Here is an 18,701-nt window from a genome sequence, read left to right as displayed (position 1 = left end):
CCACTGCTTAGGCCATCCCCCCACTTAAGCACTTACTCACCATGTTGTGCTGATGCACATTTCCTTATGCTCTGCATTATTCATATGGTACCATTTGGTTTATTAGCTGATAAGAGTTAGATTAAAGACCAGGAGAATTATACAGATGTGTGACTAAGAGAAGAATTGCATCAGAGTGCAGCAGTGGTTAAAGGTAGAGTCAGTCATTCTGGAGAAAGATTGCTGATATTTGAACTAAACACCCAAACAAATTCACCCCTCCCTTCATGCTCCTTCAGAATCTCCACCCCTCCAAATTCATGGACGCACATTACCAAGGCAACGACCAAAAGAGAAATATGGCGGAATTCAGAGTGATGCGTCAGCTGTAGTCACTTCTGCTCCTCTCACACATTAATTATCACGAGATGAATGATCGTCTTATGCGAGCACAACAGTCCATCCACACTCTCCGCCTCTCTGCGGCCCCCCCACTTTTCACTCGACCTGCGAGCAGCGTCTCTGTCCACAGAAGCAGCCATTGAGAGGACAGTTTCTGGCCAAACTGCCAAACTTCACCAGGCAGACTGACGGCAGAAATTTATTGAACCAAAATAGTTTGTATGTCGGCTCCACAGGAATAATTAAACAGAGTTTGTATTTATTGATTCATTGATACAGTTAATAAGTTCAAAACACATAAACAGCAGGATATTTGTGTGATTTAAACAGACTCGGAGTGTAAAAAACACGAGGGCTCTCTGTGAGACTGTCTCAGATTCAGTGTAGATTGATACATTTAATAAAATGGAAGCGCATCTGTTCCATGAGATAACACTTTCTATGTGAATTGGCCATGACCTCTCCAGTTCGCCAGCCCTCCCCCACCATTCAGCGGGTGCTGGAGACAGGAGACAGTCATGTCCTCACACAGACAGCTGCTCTGATGACTTCCTGTCCTGTGGACAAGCACAAACACCCTCTGCTGCTGATTGGCTGAAGTAGTATTGTGTGGCTTGCTGCGAGCCACTGTGTTTACATGCCCATTTACAGAGCCGGTGCTGTGTATGAACACCGGATTTTTTATTCAGTGCACACACAGAATGGAGAGCTAGCTGGCAGTGAGAAGATATTCACTGAATTTAACAAAAAGTGTATTGGATTAGAATCACTGACTTTACCTTTAAAGCTGTGATCTGTGGCTGAAAGATAACATGTTTGATCTCTTCAGTGGCTAGTGTGCCTTAAAGTCGCCATTAAAAACCAGTTATTAAGTCATTATGTAATGTGCTCATATTTCATGATTTTATTCTGCAGCTCTGTAAATGCTCTGTAATTAGTGTAGCTGACCCAGACTTTTGCTTGTATCCTAGTGTAGATGACTGCTGTTCTACCATGTGGTTCCAGTTCCTGCCATTCAGTTGAGGCATTACTGATTTTTGATTTGATTTATATAGGACATCTTGTGGTAGTCTGGGAAGCTTTTAAGTTTCAGTGTAGGGTTTGTTTGTTTTTTTCAAGTTGGTTTTCAGTATCTTAAAATGAAGAAGCATAATTTTTATAGCATTCAGTACAGCCACATGAGCACAGCTTTTACATATAGTAAGATATTAGGGCTGCAAATAACTATTGTTTTCATGGTAAATTAATAAGTTGATTATTTTGTGGAATGATCATTGAAGGTCAATATCCCAGAGTCCAGTGTCTATTCAAATTGCTTGTTTTGTCTGACCAGCCATCCAAAACCCAGGTATTTAGCTTACTATTATAAAAGACTTAAATAGATAAATAACAGATATTTACATTTTAAAAAGCTGAAAACAGTGAATTTTTGGCATTTTTGCTCAAAAAAAGTGTTAAAAAAATCAACTCAAAATAACCCTAAATTATTGATGAACTAAACAATTAACCAACTAACCATTTCAACCCTGTAAGATAAACATTTTGAAGCTTGATAAAGTTTAGTATCTGTTTTACATGAGATTATCTGTATATCTAGGCAAAGCGCAGGTTCATCTTTTAGTTTTATATATAACAATGGCATTGTGTGATTAGACAAATCAAGCTGTCATTGTCAGTTTTAATTATTCTGTCCTCGCTCATATAGATTTGGTTACTGAGTAATTGTGTTATTGACCTGTCTATTTGATTATATGAGGACATCATACTCAGCACAAATTGCCCCACGTTCTCCATAGTGTAGATGCACTAGTTGGTTTCGGATTCAAGTCAGTTAAACGGTGTTTTAATGGCATATTTGAATGGTCCTTTTGTTTTCCTGGCTCACTATACCATTAATGGGCAAGGTCGGTAATGCATCCTATTCATAATATCTCTTGTATCCTATCCTGAGGCCACAGAGCATAAAGTTGGTCTCTTAGTACAGTATTTTCATTTCCTTCATTTAGTCTGCAGCCCTTCTGCCCACACCCTCCGCCTGTCTCCACCCAGCCTCCTGGTATTTATTTTCTTCCTCCCTTGGGGAGTGATACTCACTGACATTGCTCCTCCCGCTGGCCAGATGTTGAAACTTAAACACGCCATCCATCAGCCTACAGACACATGAGTAGCACAGCAGACAGGGGCAATGACCTAGAAAAGACATTCATATATACAGCTTTACACTCATACACATACCAAACAAACACTTATTATCATGCTGAGCTCACACTTGATTTTTTAAATCAACATGTATACATGCTTTTGGCCAATCTCTGGTTCTGAACACTGACAACTGTTCTAAAGCCCAAACCCAGAAAATCAAGTTTCCGAAGTGATGAAATCACAACGTACAGCCAAAAGATGTTTGGTTCTGTAAAATGATCTTCTTTGCTTTTGCCTCATAGCTTTATATCTTAGTAACACTATCACTCAAGAGCCAGATAAGGTTCTGAAATTCACATCAACTGTACTCAATGCAGTTGGTCAGTTAGTTTCTTTTTTCTCAATTCATACTTTATTTACAGCACAAGCCACCTTTTAGACATTTTTAGGTCCTTTTCCATTCTTTCTAGGAGACAAAGTTGTGAAATCTTTGGAAAACCCTGCCACTTGAGCAAAAGTTAACTTCTTCCCTTCATCATGAACTGGAGTAGAAGTCAAGCGGTATTTCCCTGTCAGCTGCTCAGTGCTGTTTCACTCTTTCCATGGTTTCTTGGCCTTTCTTCTTGGGAACTCTTATGCCACTGACTGAAAGACTGTCTCTTAAAATGTAAACTGTAGCTTTTTTTATTGGTGGCAGAGTTAACACTGGCAGAATATTGGTTTTATTTCACTCTCTAGACTATTGACGGTCGTCTTTAAAGAAGTGTGACAGATGGATGCTGAGTAGGGATCGACTTAGGAGATGTGAGTCTATATGTGTGTGTGTGTGTGTGTGTGTGTGTGTGTGTGTCTGTGTGTGTGTGTTACCTCAGGCAGATGATTTATTTAGACTGACTCTGTAGCAAATACACAGTCCCGTCTGCCGAAATCTAACAAATCACCCACACACAGGGTTAATGTATTTTAAGGCCTTATTTCTCAGGGTGTGTTGCCTGGATTTGTAAGCATGACCATTACCTCTGCTCTGAGACAGTTTGTCTTCTTTTCGTAGACACGTTTATTCATTTTCTCTTTGTATGCAGTAAACCCCAATACTGAATGGACAATAGAAATGTAAGCGTTTCATAAGCAGGATAATCAACTGGGTGTCTGTTAGAGACAGAAATGGGAGTTTGTACAAAAGGAAGTATTTGCATTGTAACATTCTGTGACAGCTTAAACTTTGATAATTAGAGAAAATAAGAAGTTAATGCTGCCTCACTCTGCTTTTTCAACATCAGACTCCTTTTTCTTTTTTTTTTTCTTTAACTCCTTTTTCTTTCCTTGAGTTTCCAATGAAGGATGACCACCTCTCCACCCGGCTAAATCTCTGTAAGGTGCTGGAATCATCAATGAGTCCAAACTTGATAAAAAGAGATTTCCGCACACTTAGATCTAACCAGCATTTCAATTTATATAGTGAAATATAATAAAGTGAAATACTGCATAGATCTAAGTGTGGGAAATCTCTTTTATCAAGTTTGTCTGTTTCTGTTAAGCTACTGATCAGTCTTGCTATTGATGGATTGAGTTAAGAAAAGAAAAGGCACAGTTGACACGGTAATCTATAATCTCATTAGGTCTGGACTGATATGGTTACAGGGAAATGCAGTGACACGCACCTTACTGAAAGTATTCTTCCAAAATTGCAACGTCAAAATATCACATGAGTGTCTTAAGAGAGATTTTCCAAAAATGCAGACAAAACTTGAATCCTCAATGATGATGTTGACGTTTAGAGTACCGTCAGGGTTTGATACTAACTGATTGGGGTCTGATAGAGCCACAGTTATGTGGGACTTCTGATCTGTTGTGCCATGGAGGGAACAACTAAGCACACAGAAGAGTCATGAATCTTTCATGAGTGTAGACAGTCTCCTCAGGACCCTGCACTGAATTATAAACAAAAGCATAACTCTAAAGAGAAGAGAATTGCTGATACATTAAGCAGAAAACACACATCAGGTTGTTTATCATTTCTTAGGACTCAGGAGCAATCTCCACATTATTTTGTTTTCATTACTTATGGATGTAAGTGTTCTTGTTGTCTTGTGTTCATGATGTAACTGTTGATTCTGTTATTGTAAGATAACAGCGAGCAAAATAGAAATGCCTAAGACAACCTTGCCTCCACAGAACTGTGTGATAAGTCGTCCTCATAATACTGTATATCTGAGCTAGAATCCTTCTTACAGTGTTCAAATTATGATGAGATGTTTGTTTTAGGGGCTCCTTTTTTGATATAGGGCATTCAATTATTTATAGAGCACAGTATTATTTGATATAAACATTCCCAGCAGTATTTGTAGAACAACACATTCTTTTTTTTTATACATTTACTTATTTGTATTGTTAGTTTTTGGCCTTAAATTGACCTCAATTGAAAGAAAAGGATACGGCGCATGTGTTGGTGTGTCTGTGCATGCGCTAAATATTGATTTAGATGTCAGCCAACTACTCAATTATAGAGTCTCTTCTGTGCCTGGGACAGGAACAAGAGGGGTTGGGGGTGATATTGTTTAGATACGGGGATAACATATCTTCAGACAGTCTCCTGGAAGGCATTCATACTCTTGCTCTCAGTTGTTTGAATGAAAAGTGAAAGAAACAGTTGTGTCGAGAATGAAAAACGAGAACTAGAGAGAGATGTTCAAACCCCAGCTCCTTTTCTTCTTTCTCGGTTTCGGAAAGTCACTGAAACGGCCGTGTGCAGTCGTTGTTTTTTAAATTTGACTGCACAGAATCCTGATCGTCACTTGTATGATTCCACAAGGTCAATAGTATTATTGAAATATTACAGTTAAGAGGTCTTCAGTGATGTGTGTCTGAATGAAGCCCACAGGGGTTGGACATGAAAAGCACAGTAGCGCTGGAATCTCATGTTGCTTCCTCTTTTTTTTTTCATGTTTCACCGTGTTTAATGTGGTTTACTTCTGTGTTCTGTCTTCCAGGACTCAACACTCTGCCCTTTGATCCAGCGACCAACAACGACCCTCTCCAGTTCAACGGTTCCAGTGGGCCGCTGGTGACAGAGTGTCCTCCCCTGGAAAACGCTGTTGAAAATAGCAAGAAGAGGAAGAGAGCCAGCCTGCCTCCAGGTACTGACAACAACAGCCTCACAAGTATTGCATCACTGCTGCGGGAGTACGCCATGGTCTGAAATCCTCACCGTTTTGCCCTTAGCCATGTCGAATTCTAAATGCAAGTGTCCGTAACGCTCAATAGAGAATGCCTCCCTCCACTCTACAGAGCTTTGATACAACAGCTAGATTTCTTACCTTGAGATTCTTCTTCCTCTTCCTCTTCCCCTTCCTCTACCAACATCAAATAACTGCAATGGGAATTGTGGCATAATCCTATTATTTGGTGGCGCTATGGGGAAAAAAAAAGTAGTTTAGTTCAGTCTTTGTTGTTTTCGATTAGCTTGCCATGTCCTGAGGCTCTGGTTGTCTGGCCTGTTTGGAGGTCAGGCAGCTGCAGCAGGAAACTGCTCCGCTGAGATTGTGTGCCTGACTGTCTGTTACCGTGCCAACATCACCTGCCAATCAAACCTGCAACACGCCTTCAGCTTTCTCAAACAGACATTGACCTTTCACACAGATTGAAACACTGAGAAAAGTGTGTGTGTGTGTGTGTGTGTGTGTGTGTGTGTGTGTGTGTACATGCATGTTTATGTGTGTCATAATTAAACAGTAATCTGAATTAGCAGTTGGTTGCCTGGTAATGTGTCAAATTAAAGAAAGACTTTCTAATTAAAGAATTAAAGTAGTACTGGCTAATTAATTACTTTGTAAGTAATAGAAGAGGGCCCTTAAGACGGAGAGGTGTTGTGTCCTGTGCTCTGCTTTCCTGGCAATGCTAATGAACTGGATTAATACTCCATATTAACACAGCCCTAATCGACTATTCATCTTTTCTTCACATCTTCACATGGACGAGTCTACGCCTTGATAAAGTTTAATTTTATGTTGATTCACTGACCGTGTCAAACGATAATTGGATAATGTATCACGAGTGATTGTCAAACAAAGAACCAGTGTGTGCCCAAATTATGGACTTTAAATGTTGATAGCCACAAGTTGTTTGTAACATTAAGACTGTGTGCACATAAGAAAATTAACATGATTTTTTTAAAAGTAGATTAATTATTTGTCCATTTGCTTTAAACCGAATCCAAAGACAACTAATAAAGCTGTAGATTGTTCAGCAGCATCACTCTGCTGCAGTGTAATGTCTCAGTGACACTCTGAAATGATAAGTCATCTATTTCTATTGACTTGTTTTTTTTTCTAAGGACCAGATTAAAACCAATATATCACCAGGAGAATAACACTACCTCCCTTTAGTTAAAGGATGTATTATTATATGTATATACTGGGCTCTACCTGAATATCTTTGCTTGATTTACAGTTCAAAAAACTCCATTTTTATCTTATTCTTTGCCTTCCACTTCCGCATTGCATCTTTTTGTAATCTTACTTCCGTTTTAGAGTGGAAGTGCAATTATGTTAAAGAGCAACTTGCAGGTTGGCGACCCCAGTGAAATAATGTGTGGCAAAATGATATAGAATAGGATATTAATATATATGCTACAGTGATATCTAGAGCTGATTTTATGAGACTGACGGCGTGAGAACCACTGGAGAACCTAGTGACACACAATGTAGTGTTGCTTCATCTCATAATGTTGTACATTTGCTATCACATATCGGGCAGTACCAACATTAGTATTGATTGTTGACTGGCAAGATACTCACCCACAAGAGAAACAAAGATCAGCTTGTTAGGTTGGTTATATGTTGCAGTGTCTGATTTCACTCCTCGCTACGGCGCTACCGCACAGTTGAGAGAGTGAGAGACGAAGAGAGGAGGATAAAGAGAGAGATACCTTTCTAATCTAAGACAACAGAGGATGTTACAAAGGGTTTCAATGGCCTCATTTAGGTGACAATTAATAAAAATTATCACAATAAAAATCAAGTGTTTGGATGTATTAAAACGTTAAATGCGGTTAAGAGCAGCTTCATAATTATCAAACGGATGCTGCATTAATGGCTAGGCCTGCAGGCATCAGAAGTTAATACTAATAACAAACCTATATAACTAAAAACTATTAGTGCATTCTAATATTCTATAACTGCATTGAGTAAAAAAGAGAACATTATGTGATACACATGTAAACCAAGGTTTAATCCCACCACCAAAATCCAAAACACTAAATTGGAAGTTACTATCACCATCAAACTGATCAATAAGTGTTTTAACACATAGAGTGAACAGCAAGAGGTAACCACCAACCTATAAAACACTCCTATGAATGATATATATTTGTGACTAGAATCAGGTAAGACGTACATACAAACACACTGAATGTAAGTTTTTAAATGATGTATCTGGATATATCTCAAACATATGTGGTCAAATGAAAAATTCCAATTTACCCTTTTAAAACCACTAGAAAGCACAGACTGGATACCACCAAAGCTGCACAGTGCTTAATTAACTGTTTCAAAATGTTTCAGTCTGTGTCTGGCTCCACATCAAAATACACACAGAGATAGACAATAATGAGACAGGTTATTTTATTTGATAAGCATGAGTAAATGGTGAAAATGTTCCAGAAATACCTCATCACTCAATCATTCATGATCTAAACTTTTTTCCCCCAAATTTCATAGAAATCTCTCATCAGGTTTCAAATATAAATAAATAAATAAATAAATAACAAAACAATTGAGTCAGTCTGAAACTAATGATATGTAGAAATAATCTGACTTATAATAATGTCAAACTGCAAACTGAGAACCACAACATCTGTGCTGTGTTAATGTTAACGCTGTGCAAGACACAGGCCAACTGCCTCGTGTTATGTGATCTACTGGCAGGATCTGGAGAGGGACCCTGGTGCAATGGAGGACAGGGCGGTGCTGCTGTCTCCTAGAGTCTTTGGTGAGGTGGAGTAGTCCTTCCCCAGAGTCTCCATCAGGGCTGATGCATATGCTGAGGGAGATAAAAATATTAAGTTCTCACTCAGTGATATAATATTTAATACATGCACTGACTCAAATACTAAATTTTATTAAATGACTGACTGAAATTGCTAACAGTATGATGGCTTCTCCTTGATGGAGCAGACTACCCGGGAACCTTTGCAGATTCTTGTGTAGCGAATTGCAGAACATACCTCACATTCACTGGCACTAGTTACCTCTCAGCTGCCGTTATGCTTGTCATGCAGCGCTGCCAGGAGAAGCCTGTAGAAGAAGCAGATGATGCTGGTCACAAGTTATATAGATATATATATATATATATATATATATCAAAAACGCATTTTTCATTTGGTGTGTAGTGTCACACTGTCACTAAAAAAAGGAATATATCAACACTCAGTTGCCAGGTTATTAGTTACACCTAGCTAAAGCTAATGCAATCTCATCCAACAGCCCTGCAACAGACCCTGCATAAACAAATATTTTATAAGATTTATTTACAATTATTTATTCATACATGATGTAGCTGCAGTGTGATGTACTTCAATACCAACTTTGGTGTGTTGTCTTCACAAAGTAACAAAAGTGATTCATTGCACTGTCTGAGTTGTATATTGATAGGTAAGAACATTCTCCAGCAGATTATTTTCTGGCTGTAGCACATTTGAACCAGTACAGTTAAAACTTCAACCAGCACCACTGAAGATTAGACTTCTGATCATGTTCAGCCTCATATTGTACACAGCATCCTGTGCCTGGTTTCGGCCACTCCTTTGTTCAGTGCTTCTCCCTCCAGAGGTGGATGTGCGGAGATCCCTCACATCTGGATCTCCTTTAGGAGTGGAGCTGAAGTCCAGTAAAGATGGTTGATAATGACTGGCCTCCACAGCTTCAGGTCCTCCACTCCCGCTCCTACATGCCTGCATCCAAAGCCTCCCTGGACTTGTTTCAGGACAGAAACTATATGTTGAAAAGAAAACATCCAACTTAAACTAAACTACAAACATCAGGATACAGTTTGACCATTTGACAATGCCTGGCATTAAAGAAATCGTTTGTTTCTTCTGGACACAACATTATTTAAAGATGATGTGGGATATCTTAGGAACTGAAGGTGTTAACATGATGTTGAGTCATCATCAGATGCTGCTGAGCAATCAGCTGGCACACCTGCTACTTATTAGCTGTTTCTTGACACCTCTGCCTGCTCCTGGGGATGATTTCAAAGTTACACAGAAAGCTTGAAACTGCAAATATGCATATGTCCTTTTTTGAAGTAACTCTTATTTTACTTAACGGTGCAATGTCATATATATGCTGGAGATGTCACTATTATGCTGGAGGATATGGTGAAGGTCAATCATTAATAACTGTGATAGAGAACAAATGCAGCTAACGTTAGATATGAGAGTACCTCAGAGACACCACACCTTCATTACCTGCAGTATCTCCCAAAACCTTATATAACAGTAACATAACACCATGTCGCCTTTAATGTATCAAAGCGTGTGTGACAAAAGCCATGCCTGCAGTCCTATAGAGTGTAAATATGTCCAGACTATATCCTAATGCGGTTTTCTAGCTGTCTTAGACAACCCTGCAGGATTATGTAGATGTGGTTTGTGAATAAAAATTGTTGTGTAAATGTGGGGACAAGCAGCCTTTTCAGTGCTGGATTGTAATTTAAATGTGAGCAATGAGTTCTCAGTTGTCAGATTTCCCACTACAGCTCTGAAAGCTTCCTATCCTACAGTCATAATATCATTAGTGTTGTGCGAAATCCCACTATCAGTATAACCATGCAGGTTTTTCTCTGCCATTGTCTGTGGCAGGAACACAGAATATTTAATGTGTTCTTCTATTGTCATACGTAAACAACATTACGAGAAGCAAAAGTATTCAAAACTCAGAAATAGCGTCGACAGCAACAGCAGTAACAGTGAATAGTGTTATATGAATGTATGTATACCCAGATAAAAGCCTATCATAAAGTCTGAAGATCAAAACATGCATAAATATAGTCCTTACTGGTGGACATGCCCTTACATTTTTCTCAGCATCATCAACATGGCAACGACTACTCCTTGTCTTTGTCATTCTGCACCAAGTTATTTATATCGGATCAAGCGACTTGGAGAACTTTCTACCTCTAATACTAAATAATGCATGAACTTGAAATGGCTTCTTGTATACTGTAATGGTGCTTTCCAGATTCTTTATATATTCGCACATTTCTGCCGTGATGAGATCTTCCATAACACTCACCACTGCAACACTGGACCTAGACCAGTGTGTCATACATATGATGTGTTTACATTCTTTCATTTACTCTGTGATGAAGAGTGAGAGTGGGCTACGTGCGTTCTTGTATAACTGCAGTTTTTTTTGCCTGGTCTCATAAGGAATTGGAGACTACCGTATGTTTTTTTTTTTGTCATTCATGTCAGAGTGTGGGGGATGTGGTGAGCAGAAGTTTTGCTAGATGTGTGTTACTGAAAAATGAGAAGCTTAAGGAGGCTTTCTTCAACTTTCTCATGTTCAACACACAAACAGTGCAAGCTGACCTGATCACATTTCTCATGCTTTCATGTGGTGTCTTTGTAGCCCCGACATGTAGTCACATTTTTGAGAAGGGGCATGTCAGTGTCTGCTTTCAGTTATGGCTGCTTGCTAGGTTGAATCCTGTGCCCAAAGGAATGGCAGCTAAGTGGAGGTTTAGACCAGCTGGAGCTGTGGATTTACCAGCTCACACAGTCTGATTCTGCCTGGCTCCTGATTGTCTCCAGTCTCAGTCAGGTCCTCCAGCTCTCAGTGGAGGACTGATGGAGCACAGACTCATTAACAGCCATGTTGATTTAGTCTCATTAAGGGACCCTAATGAATAGATTTTTCTCATTACAATTGCTGTTACACTTGGTAATCCATCATGCATGTGTGCAAGCATCCATTGCAACACATACACTTTTTCTTAAACATTACACAGCAGCATTTTCTTTCAATAATTGATTTAAAAATTGAAGAAGGCAACAAACAAACTGCCTGTTTGATGTGGCCCATGAGGAATTCAAGTCATTCCAGACTTAATGCCACCCTGCTGATAGATTATTTACTAATAATCTTTAAATCACCGTACCAAGACCAAACAACAAGCAGCAAGATACATAATTAAGAAGCTCTCACCTGTTCTAAACGATAACTGGAAACGTATGGAGGTTGAATTGATATTCTGTTCACTTTGCCACAAAATAGTGTTCATCAGATTCCACTCACTTCACATTCTCCACAACTCATATATGATATTTTTATTTAGCTGACTATGAAATGGCTCCAGAAAACTGAAGTTCATCGGAGATCATGCCCACTTAGTGAGGAAATTTCAAGTTTGTTTTGACTCCTCGACTAAGGCATGTGAAGAAATTCAGTACAATGAAGAAATTCAATACTGCTTTTCTGTATTGAATCAAATAAAATGCATGCACTGAATAGCTCAGTGTTGCTGTTTTTATATAGTTATTCTCTCAAAAGCTAAAGAGGATGCGCTTGGCCACCATCTTTGCTCTTTATCTTCTTAGTTTTCTGTGTTTATGTGCACTTGTTGTATGTTTGTGTGTGTATGTCATTTAACAGTCAATGATAGTGGTTCCTTGAGGCAGCAGGCACATGGCAAGGATTTTCACTATTCTGTCTTTTATCAAGTTTACAACACAACCAGAGATGGCCATTTCCCCTCAAGTCCTGCCGTGTTTAAGCTGCAGGTGTTGAAGAGAATGAGATTTTGAAATGTTGCTCGATTTTTTTATTTATTTATTTATTTATTTTTAGTGTAGCAGGATTTCCCCTTTTTTATGGTGAATATGAATGGCAGTTTAGTAACACCTGCACAAGCTGGATTTCATTATCCAGTCTGTTATGTTCATATTATACCAATAATAATCTTTATTTGTAAAGCAGTTTTCAAAACAGCAAAGTGTGATTTATTGTGCGAGACAGAAGTGCAGCAGGATTAAAAGAAAAAAGCCATAATAAAGAAAACATTTCAATATTAGAGGTAAAAATGCAAATAAAGCTAAGAAAATACAATAGAGCGTAAAATATAATTAAAAGGACTTTGTCTATTTAAGAGGGCTGACACTGAAGCCTGAGAGCGAGGGGTTCCATAGTTGTGGATAGCAAAGGTCCTGTTATCTTTGGTAATGAGGTGTGTTTTCACTCACCGCACACAGTGCTGTGCCTGCAGAACTCCTGAACTAACATCCTGCACCCTTTTCAGTCCACCATGAGTCGATGAAAGTACAAGAATTGTCAAGAATTGCCCAAAATAGTCCCACTTGGACTACAACAACCTTTGAGAAATTCGGTCACATTACCCGAAACATACAGTGAGGGCCAAAAGCCTGTGAGCACTTGGACCCTACTGTACAGTACGTGACATGAGGACACTCACCACTGTGTTAGAGACTTCCTTCTTAGAGACTGCACCAAGCAACAAGCTTTTTTCCCCCTAGAGACTGCTTTCCCTGGAAACTGTCTCTGTGCAGTAGGAAATAACTTTGTTTATGTGAAAAAGCTCTTTGAAGGGGAACTCTTGGCCTTTGGCTGAATGGGTTTCAAGTACCCTTGTAACAAGGTTGTTTGACTGGAAAAAATATTGAGTAGTGATCAGAACAACTCACAGGCATATTTTCAAACCTAAGGCTATGTGTATGGATTTATCCAAAGCATTTCCAATGCCAGGATTAAAGAAACCCCCCCACTCCTGTGTTTTTTGCTGTGCATGAAAATCACTTAATGAAATTCATCACAAAGGCCAGTTCAGAGCCATAGTTTTAGCAAATAAAAGAATTGTACTCTCACCGATCCAATCTCTTGTGCGTTAACCTTTAGTGGGAGCTAAGAGAGAGGTGTTTAGTAAGATGCTATTGATTCTTCAGGAGAAAGGTTAATGTCATTGAGCAAGGGAAAATAAGGATACATGTTATAGAGGTAGGCAATACCTCTCAACCAACTGGAACATCATGACGTGACATGTAGCAGCAAAGATTATTACATCTCGGCAGGAAAATATTATAATGGGGGTGAAATCATTTAAAGATCCCCCTTGGAGCTTCCATTGTAAACAAACTGTTTTATGTACATTCAGCATTTCTCACCTCAACACATTGTAGGTATCTTAAAGGCCTAACAAACATATTGAATGTATTTACTGAACATTTGTTAGATCCAGGTATGTTCTGGTGTGATGCTTTGCATCATGGGTCAAATGCCAGTTTTATTTGTTATACTGTATGTATAATTGTTTACTTCATGTTCATATGTGTTTTGTGTGAGATACAAACAACACTTTCTTTCTACATTCTGGAGAAAAATCAGTGTGTTCTTGTGAAAACCATCAATAGCACCTGGACAGATTAGTAAAGTAAAGAGTAAAGTCTTAATGATTCCACCTTAATCCCTGCCAATCTAATTTACACATGTTTGCTTTGATGAATAAAGACAAGATAGTCATGAAACATCATTGTCATGTTTCTGCAGGCTTGTTACTTATGACAGTTTTTATTGGTGAGAGCTGTGAGGACTCACAGCTCTCACCATCTCAGCTGTGGTCTGAGTTTGTACTGGAGATTCTGAAGAATTTTGTCAGTAAAAGGCCTCTTGTGGGAGTGTCTGGTCCACACCCTGTCTTTTTATTCTGACCTTCTTATAATGAATGGTTTTCACATTTTCACAGTGACTGCCTTTTTCTTTGTGGAACACCAAAACTCCAGAAAGAAACTGCATGTGAAAAAAATCAAACGTGGTTTCACACTGAGAAAGTACGGTATAATAGTTTCCTATATTACATGTACCAGTGTTTCTCTTTTTTTGTGGCTTTTTTCTTCTTCTTTTTTTTTTTGGAACGTAATGAATTTTAGCATAAAAAACTTAATGTGTTGTAATTGACCCAGTACAGGCAGGCAAAGAGCTGTCAGAAGGTAAATAATGTAATGGGCTACTTGAGCTGTCAGAGATGACAGTCTATTGAGATATATCGCTGTGTCATTGTCTCAGAGAGGTGTTTGTGTGTGTGTGTGTGTGTGTGTGTGTGTGTGTGTGTGTGTGTGTGTAATGCCCTGTGTTAAGACTGGGGAAGATCCACCGCTGGATGTCAGTATTTGTGATGCTGACGCCACACAGTGACACAGGAGATTTAGAGTGAAGCTCGTGGATGAGGCACAGAATGACAGACTAAATTTAAAGAAGACATATGCACATTTCTAGGTTAATATTTTTATTTGAGTCGGGGGGGTTGTCACCTAGTACAAGTGTTCACCTCCTTGTTCTGTCACGCTGTCAATTGTTGCAGTACCTCGATTCACTCTGTGTGAAACAGTTCATTTTAGCTGCCAGGAAAACACTGTAACCAAGTTAAGCTGCACTTTCCTCTGAATATCATCACCATAATCACTTCCAAACCAAATACTTCACAACTGTAAATGTTCAAGTGGGAATCTGATCCAAAAATCTGGGAGAAATTAACACCATCAGCAACCAAGATTACACATTTCCCTGATGTTTCCCTCTGGTAAATAGTGCTATTTATCTCTTTCTGTCACCTAACATCAAGCTAATATTCTCCCATGAACTCGGTTTCAGGTGTAAATTTACAGGTGTACAGTATATATGTGAAATATCTGAAATAAAAAGCAATTGTAGTGGGGACATACCATAAGTAACGTGTTAGCAGTAATGTTACCGTCCCAAATAATGTGTGTAATAAAAGACGTGAAAATCTGCTTTTTAGCAGATTATCTCTGCTAAAAAGACAGACAATAAACATATGAAAGTAATCACAGTAATAGTATCGTAAGTACTTAGCCACTGTGTAAATCTGCATATGTTATCCTGACTGTACACACTAGTTTTGTCAGACCAGACTTACCATAATGAGGCAGAAGAGTTTCAAAGCCAACTTGCATAAAATAGACCTAGGTGAAATAATGTATTTCCTACTGATTACCTATTACCTAATTGTTGAATCTAGCTTCCATAGTTACAATGGTCAGAGGACCTAGAAATGAAATACTGTACATAATTACCGACATTCAAATAGTTTTATTCTTCAATTCACTTTCTTCAATTCACAAGTCTCCAGTCTCAATACAGTCTGATACAGTAAATCTGATGAAAGTATAGTGACAGTTTAAATGTTTTGTTTTTTGTTGAATTTTTTTTAAAATTATTATTATTATCATCAAGTTGGGTCAGCAGCAGCACACCAGAGTCAACAAATAACACAATATAATGTTAGCCACATTACAAATTCATGCATGTCATACCATCATTATGAGAATCCTCAATCATAACTACATTACTCTAATGCTAACATCAATCAATAGCTAAATGTCAGCTGTGAGAGGAAGGAAAGCCTCGCCTCTGTTTTACACTGTAAAGACTGACAGAAGCTGATCCATGCTTCAAGTTGTTTGTGAAGACTAAAGTCCTGTTTTGACCAAAAGTCCCAGGTAGTTTGGAACCAGAGGAACTAAGCTCAGGAACTAAAGTTGGAACTAAAAGTCCTTATTGTGCAATCCTATTTGTGTTTCCGCTGCACTTGAGGATCCAGGTAGATCATGCAAATTAGACCCATGAGGAATTAAAAAATGATGGCAGCGCTTGAAACGCAGTATTTGCACATGAGGAAAAAACAAAACAGATTTGTCCTCTTATTCTCTGTACTTACTGTTGCATGAGTTGGATGTAATGAATAAATGAAAAGGAAAAATGCAAAGTAGGAAAAGGAAACAGAAACTAAGAGCTCCTTCACCGGCTTTGTTCTCACTACCACCGCTCCCTCTCTTCATTCACTCTCTAGCTCACTCGTCCATTGCCACTCTCTCTCACTCGCTCATGTTTTCAGCTGGCTCGCACTATCTCTCTCTTTTTTTTTCTCGAGTTGGGAAGCCAACAGCAAAGCCAAACTTTACTTTTAATGTTAAAAAACAACACTTCCTTGTTTTATGAAGGAAGCTGTACACAAGTTGAAGCAGTGTGTCTGACCAATTAGCGATGGTCATTCCTGCAAACGCCGCCCCCAAAGTTCATGTACTTTTGGAAAGTACTATCCTAGAGCAGGGACTTTTTTGGGGGGGTAAAACAATCTCTCTGGAACTTCATTTAAACCCTGGTTTTTCCGGTGGGAACGCAAGTAGAGAAACTGAGGAGTCTGGCCATAAAACGTCCACTCTCAGTAGCAACCTAACCAAGAATCTTCACCTGCCATTGTGTGCTAAGTGCAGTCAGCAAAGCAGTCCTCGTTGAAATGTATAGACGAGATAAATGCTGGGGTTGTACTGCTGTATGAGATCCAAAAATACAAATTATACCCACTGTTGTCTGATGTTGCCTTCCTTCCGCCAGAGAAACAGAAACACAGAAACACCACTAGCGTTGTAGTCCCTCACAGCCTCTGCATGCTGTGTGTCCCACAGTGCTTGTGTGCATGCTAAACCTGCAGCAGAGGCACGTTAATAGACATCCATAACGAGCTGATGTCATCACATTGAGGAGATAAAGAACAAAAAATCTGAGCAAACCATTTAGAGCAGTTACAATGTTACAATTCATTTAACAGATGCATTTATCCAAAGCAATGTACACATGAGAGTTAACTGCCTTAAAGCGAAGTTCAGGTCTGATAGGATGTAGGTGCCAACAGAGTGCACAGAGGCAATGCATAGAGTGCATAGAAGTAGATCTTTTTTTTTTTTTCCTATCAGGTGCGTAGGTGTTCGCAAGAGAGCTGGGCCTTTAGCTTTTTCTTAAAGATCGAAAGGGACTCTGTGGATCAAATGGAGTTTGGTAACGCGTTCCAGCGCTGGGGAACTACAGAAGAGAAGAGTCTGGTTAGCGACTTGGGCCCCTGTTGTGTTGGTTGTAACAGGCGCCTTTTATTGGCAGAGCGCAGTGAGCAGGAGGGAGCATAGACCAAAATGAGGGAGTTCAGGTAGGCGGGAGCCTTTTTAGTTGCTGTTTTGTAAGCGAGCATCAAGGTTTTAAATTTGATGCGGTTAGCAACGGGGAGCCAGCGGAGGGATAAGAACAGCAGAGTGAAATGCTGTTTTGGGCTGGATGAACACCAGACGTGCCACCATGTTCTGGATCATCTGCAGAAACGCGGGAGTTTTCTAGATACTTAGATACTTAGGGATCTCAACAAATGGGAGCACGTTCTGACTGTGGCAGCTGAGATTTTGACTTACAGGACTCATTTCTCCAGGCATTGAAGGAGCAGCTGCATGCTCCTGTAGTACTTGATGTGCACAGTATACTATATGTGTTTTAACTGCAGGAGAGAATAGTGATTGAAATGCATAACAAGCTGAAAAGAGGGCTGCCTCGCCTCATTCATTTGGGATTCCTCTGCTTCAGTCAGAACATAACAGTCCACTTGTCTCTACTGCTGCTCTGGGAGAGATAAAGACTGCACATTGTCTAATATGCCTATGCGTGCACATATTGTTCATACAGACATGCACTCATCTTTGAGTATTTAGAAAAGTGCTATTTACAGCAGATCTGATGCTATTACTGGTAGTGGTGTAATACTGCAGTATTATCTTACCAGGTTTCCTTTGATCCAGGTCAAATTACAGATCTTAAGTCTCATCCTCTGTCTGCTGCACCAATGATCATTAAACAGGGAAATGAAATTAGGGTTCATCCTCTATCCCTTTTCTCATTCCTCACCACCATCATTGTTTAATTGTGCTCTCTTGCTCCCTGTCACTCTTGTGTACACTGTATAAATCAGGGATTTAGTGCCACTTCACCCCATCTTGCAAAGTCTACAAACATGTGAGATCTAAATAATTCACAGTGCCAGAAGGCACTCTGCTCTGTCTGTAGACTAATGGCAAGGCCTCAAGCAAGACTTAAGCTCTGAAAATATTGTAATGTAAAAACAGAAATCTTCACCTGGCCTGCAGTTTTTCTGCTTGATCAAAGCTGAAGGGGGCTGTGTTGTTCTGCTCATGGACTCCATTCTATTATTACCTTTAGTCAAGCGGAGCAACAGTGTAGTGAAGATAAACAATTAGCCCTTAGATGACTTTTTCTCTCCATCCTTCAGCCTCAGAGACATGGCTGCCCAAGGAAAACTGGAGCCAAATA

General features: G+C 39.3%; 1 protein-coding gene across 8 annotated transcripts in view; it reads left to right on the top strand.

Moving 5' to 3' along the window:
* Window positions 1-18,701, top strand: part of enox2 (ecto-NOX disulfide-thiol exchanger 2) — a 187,776-nt gene that overhangs the window by 87,257 nt on the left and 81,818 nt on the right. For all 8 annotated transcript variants that reach the window (XM_067599749.1, XM_067599756.1, XM_067599748.1 and 5 more), the window contains one exon: window positions 5,514-5,660. In XM_067599749.1, the coding sequence (XP_067455850.1) occupies window positions 5,514-5,660 (147 nt within the window). The remainder of the gene's footprint in view (window positions 1-5,513; window positions 5,661-18,701) is intronic.

This window comes from Thunnus thynnus, chromosome 9, assembly GCF_963924715.1.
Source record: "Thunnus thynnus chromosome 9, fThuThy2.1, whole genome shotgun sequence".
Classification (NCBI taxonomy): Eukaryota; Metazoa; Chordata; class Actinopteri; order Scombriformes; family Scombridae; genus Thunnus; species Thunnus thynnus.
Note: the sequence above shows the minus strand (reverse complement) of the source record. Positions and strands in the feature narration are given on the sequence as shown.